General features: G+C 38.0%; 2 protein-coding genes across 2 annotated transcripts in view; both read right to left on the reverse strand.

Annotated features, from left to right (window-relative positions):
• The window catches only part of RGSL1 (regulator of G protein signaling like 1), a 66,162-nt gene extending 62,518 nt beyond the window's left edge, over positions 1-3,644 (reverse strand). Inside the window, exons 1-2 of the mRNA XM_055319032.1 lie at positions 3,632-3,644; positions 1,269-1,351 (exon numbers count right to left, since the gene is read on the reverse strand). Coding sequence (XP_055175007.1) covers positions 1,269-1,351; positions 3,632-3,644 — 96 coding nt within the window. The remainder of the gene's footprint in view (positions 1-1,268; positions 1,352-3,631) is intronic.
• Positions 3,645-12,605: 8,961 nt separating this feature from the next.
• Positions 12,606-13,379, reverse strand: LOC129505890 (transmembrane epididymal protein 1-like). The gene has a single exon (XM_055319199.1). It carries the CDS (start codon positions 13,377-13,379, stop codon positions 12,606-12,608), a length of 774 nt encoding a protein of 257 aa, XP_055175174.1.
• Between the last annotated feature and the right edge of the window lie 301 nt (positions 13,380-13,680).

The raw sequence follows: 13,680 nt of genomic DNA on the forward strand, positions 1-13,680 counted from the left end.
TTTTCCCCATACCTAAAGAGGTAGCATAAAGATAAAGATCCACATTTTTCTCCCCATTTTATTCTCCAGCCAATTGTCAAATATGTTGTTTTCTTTAAAGATGGCTTGTGTCACTTATTCACTGAAGCCTTTCCTGACCTACCAGGTAGGAATGGTCTCTTCCTCTGATGCACTTGTACTCTTGCTTCCTTCTAGACACTCTTATCATGTCACCCACAACCCGTTTTGCACTCACCTCACCTTAAGTATTACTCTTTCACCTTAGACTGAGGATTCCTTGAGAACAGGGATGGCATCATTAATACCTGCATCCCCAGTAATAATCCCACTGGCTGGCACAAAGTAACTACCCAATAAATGTTTGTGAGGTAGTACAAAATTGTTTTTTCCCAATTGTATGAATTCCATCTTTTAATAGATGGTGTTCCAAGGAAAAGGACACACTGAGCTACAATTTATAAGGCACCAACCTTAAGATATAACCAAAAACTTAAACCAAAAAAAAATGTGATTAGTCAAGGTTTGGATCTAAGAATATTTTGATGTTTGACATTTGTTTTAGTTGCACAGGTTAAGAAAATACATATTTGGTTTCAGGCAATAGCTCAAAAAGTGCTGGATGCCAAACACTTAGTAAGAAAAATAGAGCAAAATAAATAATCCATGGTCCTTGTCCTGCATAAATTCACATTCTCACAGTTTAGTGGGAGAGACACATCCATTTAACACAAGAAGGATGCAAAGTGCCAAGGGGCACAGAGGCAAAGAGAAATAAGTTCTGATAAGGAGAAGCTAGGAATTTCTCAAGAACAGGATTTAAGCAGAGATTTGGAAAATGGTTAAGACTTTGGTAGGTGGAACTATAAAAATTAACAACACAGCCAAGAAGGGGTGCAGAGCTGAGAGAATGCAGACCTGGGTACCAACAAAGGGTATGATGAGAAATAACAGGGCAGGCAAAGGCAATCAAGGAAGCTGAGGATTTGGGATTTATAGTAGTGTGAAGCTCCTAGAGATTTTAAAAGAGATTCTGATACCTATTTATTTGCTCAAATTTATATAGTTTTGAGTTAGTAGCAGTTTATTATTTTTTTTAAAAAATGTACTCATCTCAGTGAGATTCACTCTGATACCTATTTATTTGCTCAAATTTAAATAGTTTTGAGTTAGTAGCAGTTTACTATTTTTTAAAAAAATGTACTCATCTCAGTGAGATTCACTATTTGGCTGTTGATGAAACATTTGAATTTAATTCTGGGAATACTTACCGGAAGAGAAAGAAATGTATTGAAAAAATCAGCAAAGATTTCATCCTCTAGCAGAATTATAAGATTTGTAGAACTGATTATCTCTATGTGGGGAGAAAAAAAAAACCTTATGAATTAGAGTTGCATCAGGATGAGAAAATGAAGCAATAGAATGGATTATTTCACAGGGCCAAATCTCAGCATTTGATGATCTTTAGGGTCATCTATCTTGATTTTTCCCCCTCTCCAGGACTTACTCTGCGATGTCACTCTGCTTAAGCACTTCCAGCTGTGGGGAGCTCACAGCCACACAGGGCTACCCATTCCATTTATGAAGAGATGAAATTGTTATGAAGATTTTCCTACTATAAATTGCCTTCTTTTATCTTCTTTCCATTTGTAGAAGTTCTGCCCTCTGAACCTTGACAGAATTCATCTAAGTCCTCTTAAATGGGTTGCTGCTCTCATATTTATAAAAAAATCTCAACCTTCTGTTCACCTCAACCCCTCCGGCTCATCAGTCACTAAGCAATTCCTCAGCCATTCCTCAGATGGCCTCATTTCTACCTCCCTCTGGCTAGAGTGGCTCCCACAACTCAAGAACTCTGCATTCTTCCCAGGGAAGAGCATAAAACAACTTTGCCCATATTGCATGTTCTATTAGTGTGGCCCCAAATAGGATTAGCTTTGGGAGCTCTCACATTATACTATTAACTCCATTATCCTTTATTTATTCAGTCACTTTTCAGAAACCAAGGGCAGGAATTTACATTTATTCCAGTTGAAATTCAACTGGGCCCAACAGGAGCTTTTTTGAATACTGATTTGGTCATGCAAAGTATTTATAACTTCTCTCAGCCTTGATCATTGTGCTGCCTAAGTTAATCTGAGGAGATGAATATTGAATGTCACAAAGCCAAGCACAGAGACCATAGGTAGAGTAGGTGCCTCCTCAAAGTTTGCTCTGTCTATGCTTTTTAATGCACAACTAGTGAATAATCCAATTGTTTTATCAATGCCCAGCATTTTTCCATCACACCCAAAGTTTATAATGAAAGACTTGTAAAATGAGCAACATAAATACTGTATTAGTCCTATCTCTTAGTTGGGTTAAATGTCTGGTGAGAATAGCAAGTGCTACTCACAATTGTTAGAGTGTAGTTATGATAATATAAGAAAACTAAACAGACCCCTCCATCATTTTTCCTGATGACTCTTGGTTCTATAATAGAAATAGAACCCAGACAATCAAACACTCAATAGACAGAGCTGATGTCAGTTTTGCCCTTTGCTAGACAGATGCCTTTGCTGTTCTTTTTAGAAGCATTCCCTGATCTATTTCATGTATTCCACACGAATTATTCCAAAAATCTGTTTTAAGTCAAGACTTCTTTCCTTGGTTCTAGTTCTAAATATCCAATGAATTATGTATGGGACATCTCTCCATGGACATCTACCAGCACTTCCATCTCAACATTTTCAAAGCTTATATGATCATTTACTTCCTAGCTTGATCTTTTTCTGTATTCCCAATCTCAGTCACTAGAACCACCACTCTTCCAATTATCTAAATCAGAATCCTGAAAATCATCTATGATTACTCCTTTGCTCTATTTCTCTTCTTCTCAAACACTCCCACATGTAACAGAGGACCATGCTATGTGGTTTCTCCTCCTACATATCTCTAGAATCTATCCTCTCCTCTCCATCCATGCAGTCACTGTCTTATTTCAGGGCCCTATCATCTCTCATCTTGAGTTTATGGCATCAGTTTCTTATAATGGTCTCCCTATCTTTCCTGTCCAAGCACTTTGCACACACTACCACCTTAATCTTCTAATGTTGTTCTTATTGATACTGTTCAAAAACTACTCAATATGCTAAAGAACCCAAGCCTTCACTAGATCTGGCTTTTGGGTTGCCTGCCAGCACCATCTCCTACTACACCATATCATGCTTCCTTCTGTTTGCCAGCCAAGACATTGCTCTTTCCTGAATATGCTATACACTCTAACTTCCAACCTACATATCTTTATTCCCACATTCCCATCACCTGAAATGTCCTCTCAACCCATTTTTTTTGCAAAGCACTAGTCCTCTATCAAGAACTGGTTTACAAATAATCTACCACAATGGTAGACTCAATCACTACCCTCCTGCACCATCATTCACACCTCCCATTGTTATAATTAACAAGTCACTGTTTTCTTCCAAAGATCAGGTGGCATAAAGTGGGGGTGCGAGTTGGGGAGGAGAAGAAGAGAAAAAGAAAACAAAGGGCATGATACATAAAAGCCACATGTGGTTTAAGGCTGGGCAGGTGAGAGATTTGCCTTATGTAGCGGTTGCTAGAAGCCTCAGAGACATCCCTTTTAGAGACTCACCAGCATTGCTCATGTTGCCATTCTTTCCCTGCCACTGTGATTGATTTTAGGAGGCAGAATTAGCCCCCAGTCAACAGGACTCCACCCCTTGTGACCACACAGTGACACCCCCTCTAAGGGGTTCCAGATTCTATCAGGAAGTGGCCTATTTATCTCTGGTGTAGACCTTGATCTGAAGATAAGTCTTTGTTACCTGATCTCCTAGATCTCCTGGAATGTATCAGACTCTTCCTATACTTAGGCTTTTAGTCCATAGTATTTTGTGTGCACTGATAGTTTCCTTATAAATTTTTGTCCAATGATATAGATCTTGAGTTTTAGTTCTGTCTCCTTAACTTGACTTTATGCTTCAGGGAAGCAAGGATATGTTCACTTATTTCTAATGTGTCTTTTGTACCAATATCCTTCTAGAAATTTACGAGTACTCAATGAATTTTAATAACTTGACTTATCTTTCAGATAAGCTGGCAAATTCAATCAAATATCCAAGTGTGTTTTCCACCCTCTCTCCTCTTTCTCAGATAGTTTTTCCTCTGGTTGGCTGTGAGTTACTTCATAATCCATTGGCTTTGAAAAGGGATAAAATAAACATTAGTTCAACACCTTCCATAAGGAAGAAGCTAGGCTAGGTATTTATACTTTGTTCTCATTCAGTTCTTAACCTCACAAAATAGAGAGCATTGCCTCCCTTTCACTGAAAGATAGTAATTACACCACAGATTTCTGTGTTGATTCAAGACCCCATTTGATTCAAGAGCCCGTGTTATTTCAAATATGCTAGTAAATCATACTTACTTTTCACATGAAAAATGCATTTGAATGGACTTAAAAATAAGCCCCTTGGACTTCCTCACAATGATCTATTTTTCTGTATCATTTCTCCTACCACTTCTTGTGTATATCCTTACATGTTTAATTAGACTTCCTTTCCTGCAGATGGTACAAAAGAAATAAACCATATTTCTATGGAGAGAAGCTACTTAGAAAAAAGTCATCCCATATATCTAATAATTTACCAGAATATTGAAACAAAGCCATTTAATATTTTCATCAAATCATAGCATAGGTAACAGCTGGAGATTTTCTGTAATAAACTTTGACCCCAAAGTTTTTAATCTTGATCAGTCCCCCCATTCCTCTAGACCAGTCACTCCAGAAAAGATGGAAGCAAGCAAGAGACAATATGGGAAAGAAGCTGTATTTATTTATCTTTCATTTTAACTTTTCTCAAGATGGTATAACGTTTTTCAACTGTAAACTGGGCTCACACTACTTACACACTATCATCACCAGTTCAAAGAAAAAAACAGAAAACTTTATCCACATAGAAATAGTCCTAGAAATGAAAAGAAAGGAGAACAAAGAATTTTCAAGAATATTTCCAGTTTACCAAGGTTCAAAATATTTGTTGCAAGTTGGGGCATAAGTTTACTCACAGAGAACAATTTGTGGTAAGATAAATGTTTAGAATACTTTAATATGGAAATTAAATTTTGTTACTAATTTTTATTGCCTTACATGGATTTGAAGATTAAGATCTTCACTTCAAGTGTAGGTAAGTCATTTTGGGGTCATCCAGGCTTTGGGTCTGATTCACCACATTTGGATCTTTCCTTGCAATGTCCTAGGATACCTGTAAATTAGCCCAAAGAGGGTCCTGATCACTGAGTGGGGTCAGGAGAAAGTAATTTAGTAGGGTTTTGTGCTGTTTTATTTTGGTCACTCAGTTTCTGACCACTTGCCCCACTTGAGTGAATCCTGCCCTGACAGCAAGGACATGACACCTGCCCTAAACTCCACCAGAACGTTTCATCTTAGAGGCATGACTCAAAATCTGAGGGGCAATGTGAGACTATGTATGATGGTGCCTATAATAACGAATGCTCAATGGTGGGGTGCCAGCAGTAGTGGCACACTGTGAATGGCCACAAATGCTGAAAGAAGATGCTCTACTTGAAAATGAGGTTTGATTTATTTTTTTTATGAGCTTTGATTTAAATGGGAGGTGGTGCTTACCACAAATGACAAAGTTTATGCAGGTATCACAATAGCAGCTATGGCAGTGTCAGTATCAGAATGATCCAATCGATAGATTCTTTTTGATGGCTACTGATCTAAGGATCCCTTGGAAAAATGTGTCTGTAGGCCACTAGGATTTTACTTCATAATATAAGTTCTATTATGATGGCAGGGATTTTTGACTGTTTTATTTAATTATGCATCCCAAACCTGTAGAGCAGTTTCTATCACATGTAAGCACTCAATAAATATTTGTGAAGTGAATGTATTAATATCAATAGGAGCCTATGTATAATTAATATAAAAATGAGCCATCACAGTGAAATATTGAATCTCTCGTTCAATTTTCAGTCCTGAGTGAGACACAGGAGCTTTTAAGTAAAAAGAAAGCATTCTTTGCCCTTTAGGAGGAACTTTGCAGTACTTTTGCAGAAATTACTGTGAATCTCTTTCCTAATCTTTGCTAAAGAGATGTACTGCCATTTCCAGTGTAAAGATGCCCAAGGAATGTGGGTATCTATCAATGTTATGTACGTGATTCTTTTAGAAAGAGACTGAAGAGATTTTTTTGTTGTTGTTCAGGTTGTGATAGCTCTTTACAAAGGACATGATAAACTAAGGAATAAAATGAGATTAGTAAACCATCCAGAGCTTCATCCTGAAATCTCTTGTATCACACTAACAAATGAGGTAATTGATAATTGATTGAAGAAATATGGTAGGATATCAACTCATCTTGGAACACATAAAACATCAAGACATAATGAATCTCTTTACTTTAAAAATCAAAATCACTTTAAAGAAGAATATCTGGCCTTTACATATACTAAAGAAACTGTAACACTTTTCCAAATCTAAATGATAAATTATTGGCGGTTCATTATTAACATTTCTTCTAACTTCCAAAGTTCTTCTGTTTTATGGGACAACAAGATTTTTAGATATGACGAGCTTCCCAAAAATCCTAGAGCTTTTCAAGTTTTTAAGCCTCTTTTGGGTATGATACTGAATGATTCTCCTCTCAGTAACTTTTGGCCAAATTAGGGCTTATAGCAGTGATGGTCCATGAGAAGAGAACCAGAGAAATGGAAGAATTGTTTAATAAGATAACCAAGTGCCTGACAGCCCTTCAGAGAAAGGGGATTCAAGCCTCTTGTAGGCTGATGTTTCAGTGGACAGAATGTCCAGGAGATATTGCTTGTCAAAATAATACCAACTAGTTTTCAAAACCCTTGGAAAGTGAGTTTAGTGATGCAAAAGTCACAAGGTTGGAGAGGATAGAGTAATCTGGAAAGGGACTTAGAAAGGTTACTAAACAAATAGAAAGTTAGATGGCAGTACATTGAAATAATGGCCCCTTTGCAATCTGTTCTCTGAAACTAACATCCTATTTTAACAGTAGAAAAATAAATCACAATAATTAGGGATTGGATGAACTCAGCTGAAAGACAATGGCATAGAGGAAGTCGTATTCCATGTCCAACTCATCTTCATGACTGTAGAGCCTGGCACTAGTAGGTGCTGGATAATTCAGTTCAACTGAGAAATCAATGTGAAGACAATATGGAAGTTTTAAGTCCTATACAAATATAAAGACCTAAAAGTTGTGATTGAGGAATTGGGACACAGAAAGAAGATGAAGGAGAGACAAAGCAAATAACCTAGAGTCATTGTCCCAGTGTTCACTTATAAAAGTTTAGATATGATATTGATAGACAATAGACTTCTCCTAGGGAGAACTGTGACTTCTGATTCAAAACTTTGTGTTTGTTACTGCTCCTCGTCAGCTATCTAAGGAAAAGATACAGCATGTAGAATTTAGACCTTGTTCCTAATTATTGTCATCTTTGCTGATACAAAGACCTCAGAATGATGGTCAATACAATTCACGTAAGTTTTAAAGTCAAAGGAGGTGTAATTGTATCCTGCATAAAAGGTTCCAAATGCTTTTGGTACGTAATTAGGTCTTGGTGCAATTATCTACAGTAATACAGAAAAAGAATAAAAATTGGGAAAGTCTTTCACAAAAATACCCTATTTAACAATTCCTTTTAAGGAAACATACTGAGTTATAAGAGGACAGTCTTTTGTACTGGTGATTAGTGAAGTCTTGGCCAAAGGTCAAAAAAAAATCTCATGGATATGATCATAAAAAGGAGTCTACCCTATAGTTCTAGGGTTAGTCTTGGTCCTTTATTCTTTGATCTAAAATACATATAAAAATTCAGACAGAGAAGCCTCAAGAAGTTGGCAACAATAATTTTCTTTTGGTTGAGTGGAAAATCTTAAATTTTGAGTTTCATAATATGAAGTGACTGAGAAATTTTGACTAACAAAATATGGAAATGGTATCTGTTTAGGAAAATTTGATTTATCAAATGTGTGATGACACCTACAACCTGAAAATAAAAGGTTGGAGAACCATTTACCATTCAAATGGTTCTCAAAATATACCCTAAAAACTACAGAACACTTCTGAAAGAAATTGAGGAAGACACAAAGAGATGGAAAAATATTCCATGCTCATGGATTGGCAGAATTAATATTGTGAAAATGTCAATGTTACCCAGGGCAATTTACACGTATAATGCAATCCCTATCAAAATACCATGGACTTTCTTCAGAGACTTAGAACAAATTATTTTAAGATTTGTGTGGAATCAGAAAAGACCCCAAACAGCCAGGGGAATTTTAAAAAAAGAAAACCATATCTGGGGGCATCACAATGCCAGATTTCAGGTTGTACTACAAAGCTGTGTTCATCAAGACAGTGTGGTACTGGCACAAAAACAGACATATAGATCAATGGAACAGAACAGAGAACCCAGAAGTGGACCCTGAACTTTATGCTCAACTAATATACAATAAAGGAGGAAAGACGATCCACTAGAAGAAAGACAGTCTCTTCAATAAATGGTGCTGGGAAAATTGGACATCCACATGCAGAAGAATGAAACTGGACCACTCTCATGCACCATACACAAAGATAAACTCAAAATGGATGAAAGATCTAAATGTGAGACAAGATTCCATCAAAATCCCAGAGAAGAACTCAGGCAACACCCTTTTTGAACTTGGCCACAGTAACCGGAGAAGGACAAACAGTGTATGTTCTCATTCATTTGGGGAATATGAATAATAGCGAAAGGGAATATAAGGGAAGGGAGAAGAAATGTGTGAGAAATGTCAGAAAGGGAGACAGAACATAAAGACTTCTAACTCTGGGAAATGAACTAGGGGTGGTGGAGGGGGAGGAGGGCGGGGGGTGGGGGTAAATGGGTGATGGGCACTGAGGGGTACACTTGACGGGATGAGCACTGGGTGTTATTCTGTATGTTGGTAAATTGAACACCAATAAAAATTAATTTATAAAAAAATAAAAAATAAAAAAAAATGAAAGATAATGAACAAATGATAGCAATTTTAAATCATATTATACTTATAAGTAACTTTATATGTGAAGTTTAAAATTTTAATTAGTATATTAAGTATATACCCTAATATATTGAATATTGAGTACAGTAATTGCAAGTATTTCTGTTGTTTTGGCACAACATTCCCCTTCAGTTAGTAAGAACTCATTAATAATCTGCTGCCTTCAAACTGAAAAGTAAATTATTAAACTTTTCATCAGATAATTTTGCATGGTTCTTCCTTTGCCATCCACTCTACAGGGCAGGAACTTGGTAGTTTTATTGTATTATTGGGCCATGAAATCCCTAAAAGTGCACTGCTTAGCTTCTATTTGCTGAGCTTTGGTGAGCACAGGAACATACAAGACCTCAGAATTCCTGTCTGAATGCCTCTAACAAACTCCTATTTATTTGTCAAAACCCAGATCAGAATTAAACCAACATTTCATCTATGCTACACCTGTACTAGATACTTTATTTACTCATTCACTGATTATTTGTTGCATGCCTATTATGTGATAAGCCAAACAAGAGCATTTTGGTTATATTTACATAGTTGCTGAAAGAACGGCAGCCACTTCAACTCAAAGGGCATTGTGACAGTTTTGTTTTTTGAGATACAAACATATCTATCTATCTATCTATCTATCTATCTATCTATCTATCTATCATCTATCTATCTATCATCTACATAGCTATCTATATGTGTATATAGCTATATACCTTATGTATCTATGTTTCCATGTATCTATCTACATATTACCTGTATCTATTGATTGAATTCTATGCTTATTCATGTCCACACATCTAACAAGAAACAAACAGATCTTCATTATGTTTACTGGATGCCTGGATGACACTTGCTTGTGTCTTTTTCTGCCTTCCTCTTCATCCCTTCATTTCTTTTAAATTGATAATTCAGTAACAAATGGAGAACAATTGCCTTTTCCAGGCTCATGTAAAGATGATGCCCTCTGATGGACAGTGGTGAAGATTACACCTTTCTCTCTCTAATTCGGGAGGGTATTTTGTTGTTTTTCTAAATTTATCTTCTGTTGGTTTTACATTCCAAAGTGGTTAGGATTACTTTTCAGAGTAATCAGACCTACTGTGATGTGAAGAGTACAGAAAGGCCCTTTGATTGAAATATCAAGCCTGTCCATTCCACCATTAGATCAAGCCTCAGTAATAATCCTTTGTGGCTTTGTAGGAGGCTGCTAATATTTATTATTTTACCTCAGAGGAACATATTGTGAAACATGACAATATTTGGAAGCACTATTTTATAACAAGAGATGAGTTCATCAGTATCAAGAGCTCAAAAGTCCTCAGAAATGGACAAATCTGTCAATAGATGGCTTTGGTATCTCTTCGATTTTTATCTTTAGAGAGATAATATATTGAAATACTAATATATTAATATTAGGCTTTGCTTTTCCACCATTGTAAATAACTTTTCCCCCAATTAGTGACAGATACTGCCTCAAGATGAGGTCAGATTGTAATTGTAAAAAACAAGAGTCAATCTTTAGGTTAAAAGAATTGGAGGACTGAGTGAGGTAGAAAAGAGGCCTTTGCCATACCACTAAGAAAGAGCATAGAGGAAATACAGATTCCCCACCTTCCTAGTCTTAGGACACTAGAGGAGGTTCAACTAGGCTTCAGGAAGGAATTGCTGTGAGGCTTGGCAAGGCCTGAGAAATACTCAGAGTTGGGGGAGGTGACAGATGGGATCCAGTGGTGACAACCAGGAACAGGGCAGAAACTACAGGGAAAACTGCAGAGCTCCACCTGTCATCAGGACCAAGGTGAAGCACAGATGCTGAAACAATGCCTGAGAAATATTTTATTTCCACCCCAGGGACCATAGCTCATCTCCAGTGGAGAGCAGCATTGTTACCTGACTGGATATCCCACTGGTGCAAGGTGTAAGCCTTCCGTGGAGAGCTGTCTGCTGGTCACATGCATGCCATCCCAACACTGCATTGCTGGTCACATGCATGCATTCCGAGACATTGCTGAACACCACTGAAATGACACTGGGAAGCACCTCCCCCTTTGCAGTAACTGAGAATGCTCAGAAGCTCCTCGAACCACAGGGTAGAAAACCTTACCAACCAGACAATAACTCACCACTGCTACATCTTAACTTTGGAACAATAAAATTAACAAGGAAGAGTAAGGCCAGAACCAAAGGAAAAGAGGTACATCCAGTTCTAGGAACCAGAAGCAAAAGGTAAATTAGAAGGATGATGACTCCCTAGAATCTGGGCCCCAGCCTCACTCTGTCCATGACCGAGGGTAAGGCAAGCTTAACCATGACCATGACCAAGAGTAAGGGAAGCTTAACAGATTCTCCGTATCCTGAGGACAGCAGGGAAAGAAGCATCAAGACATTCTTTTGCAAGTTGCCAACAATTTAACTCTACTACTAAAAAACTCTACCTTCCTTGACACCCAGGTATGGCATTATGTGACATAGCTAAATCTCTGGCTACCTTATGATATTTTTTCAACCCTTTTGAGTTTTAAGATTATCATCTATAAATCTACATGATAAGATAGTTGTAGGGATTAAACTTTGATGGAATAAATAAGCCACTGAATTTTACTAGACATGAGAACCAGAAAGGAGTGGTTCCAGAGGAGTCTACTACTTGGAAATTGATCGAGGTGTGTACAGAGCAATGGACTGATCTACCCAGATGGAAGAGTCTGACAGACTCTGCACTCAAGGAGACTGATAGATAAATTCCAGAAGCACATGGATCCTTTTTTGCTCTCACTATATGCAAAGTGTTGCTCTGTTCTGCTAGACCCTGCAGAGGAAATTGCCTTCAAAGACTGTGATGATGTTATCATGGTATCACATGTGTCCAAACCCATCAAAATATATACATTAAATATGTGCAATGGTTTTTAAATTAAGTATACTTCAATAAAGCTAAAAATACGAGATCTCTTTATCTGACAAATAATAATCTAAAGAAAGAATTCAACAATAGTTCTCTGAGCTCTTTATAGTTAAAATATCTGTTTAGATTGAGTATAGGCATTGAAGAGATCCAGAAAGAGAACGAGTGAAGAAGTAATTATTATGATGGGTAAAATATTATGATGTACTAAATGTAAGTAGTGATCAGTATTCTCTGGGGTAGGTGAGGATATTTATAAAGACCCAAAGGCAGGATACAGCACATTTATTTTCATATTCTCCTAGGAGGGATGTGAAGAGTACAGAGAAGAGCAAGACAAGGAGAATGCCTTGTCTGGAATTGAGAGGTAGGAGAGGTAGGGGAAATACTTGGGGAGCTGAGAGTGAAGGTCATAACATGCTTCTTGGGTTTCATTTGCCTGTCCCAGCATACTGCGCAGCAGATGACACTGCTCAGAAGCCAGAAGGGGAGAGGTGGATGTCCATCCCAGCAGAGTCTGTTGCCTCAGTCATCTTCCTAACACCTCCACTTCCTACAACTTCTCATCCAGGTATTCCAGAATGTGCAGGTGACAGGAGCCATTCTGGGATCACCAAGGTTCATACCTCAACAAATGTAATAATACCACAAAAAGGAGAAGCCATAGACCCAGATCATTAAAATTGCAATGAAAGCCACATGCCAGCAGAAGAAGGTGGTGACAAATATAATGTTGTTTTTGTCATCATCCATCCATTTATAGCCAGAAATTGGTTTGTACAGCATAAAGCCTATCTGAATCAGCCAAGAACCTATCATCATATAAAAAAAGGCCTTCATAACCCAAAGCTGCAGCATATTGGGAGCCCACAGCTCTGCAATCACCACCAGCACCAGCAGGAATATGGCCTGAGTAAGCAGGATGTGAGACTGTAGCTCCACACCTTCTGAGTCCTGCATGTGAGACATCATGAGAGGCAGAAATAGAAATATGCCCAGGGCTTGGGCACCTTGCTCCAGAGCAGCACACCTCTGGGGCAGCAGGTTCTGGCTCACTACATCCACACACCCGCTCAGGAAGAAAGTCATATACAGAGTGAGATGCTGCCACTGTTTGCAGTACAAAAAGTTTCTCTGATGATATATCTTGCTGATAAGTACAAATTGTCCATGTACGTTATGCAGCTCTTGTGCTGCTAAAATGAAGGCACTTAATATCTTCACCAGCCCAACATAGTATATTTGCTGCAGCCTTGCCCATCTTCCTTTTCTCCAGGGATGACATGGCCGATACTGGACAGGGTGGTTGCACATCAAGGCCCTTGAAGCTAGTCGTGCATGATAAAGTCCATAGAAGAAGAGAGACAGCCCTGGGTACAGATGACCCTCAAAGCCTCCCATGGAACTGAAGGTAGATTTGATCAAAGGTAGAAGCAAGCAGCTCAGAAACGGTCACCACAGATTCTAGAGTGTGGAGGGAACCTCCTGAAGCCTACTTATATCCTCTCTCTAGCTCATTGCATTCACATACACAGGGGAAATGGTTTTGGAGGAAACCCAAACTTATGGTGGGGTGGGTGTCATGGTTTCCGTTCTGGTCTTCTGCTCTAGTTCATTGATAGCTAACCAACCATTGCCAAAGAGCAAATAAGCATATTCTCCATCACAATGCCTGGGCATCTGCAGTTCTCAGAGATTATGC

Source organism: Nyctereutes procyonoides, unplaced genomic scaffold (assembly GCF_905146905.1).
Source record: "Nyctereutes procyonoides isolate TBG_1078 unplaced genomic scaffold, NYPRO_anot_genome, whole genome shotgun sequence".
Classification (NCBI taxonomy): Eukaryota; Metazoa; Chordata; class Mammalia; order Carnivora; family Canidae; genus Nyctereutes; species Nyctereutes procyonoides.

Coding starts and splice junctions, on each gene's coding strand:
- LOC129505890 (XM_055319199.1), bottom strand. CDS start 13,379: ATGGGAGGCTTTGAGGGTCATCTGTACCCAGGGCTGTCTCTCTTCTTC.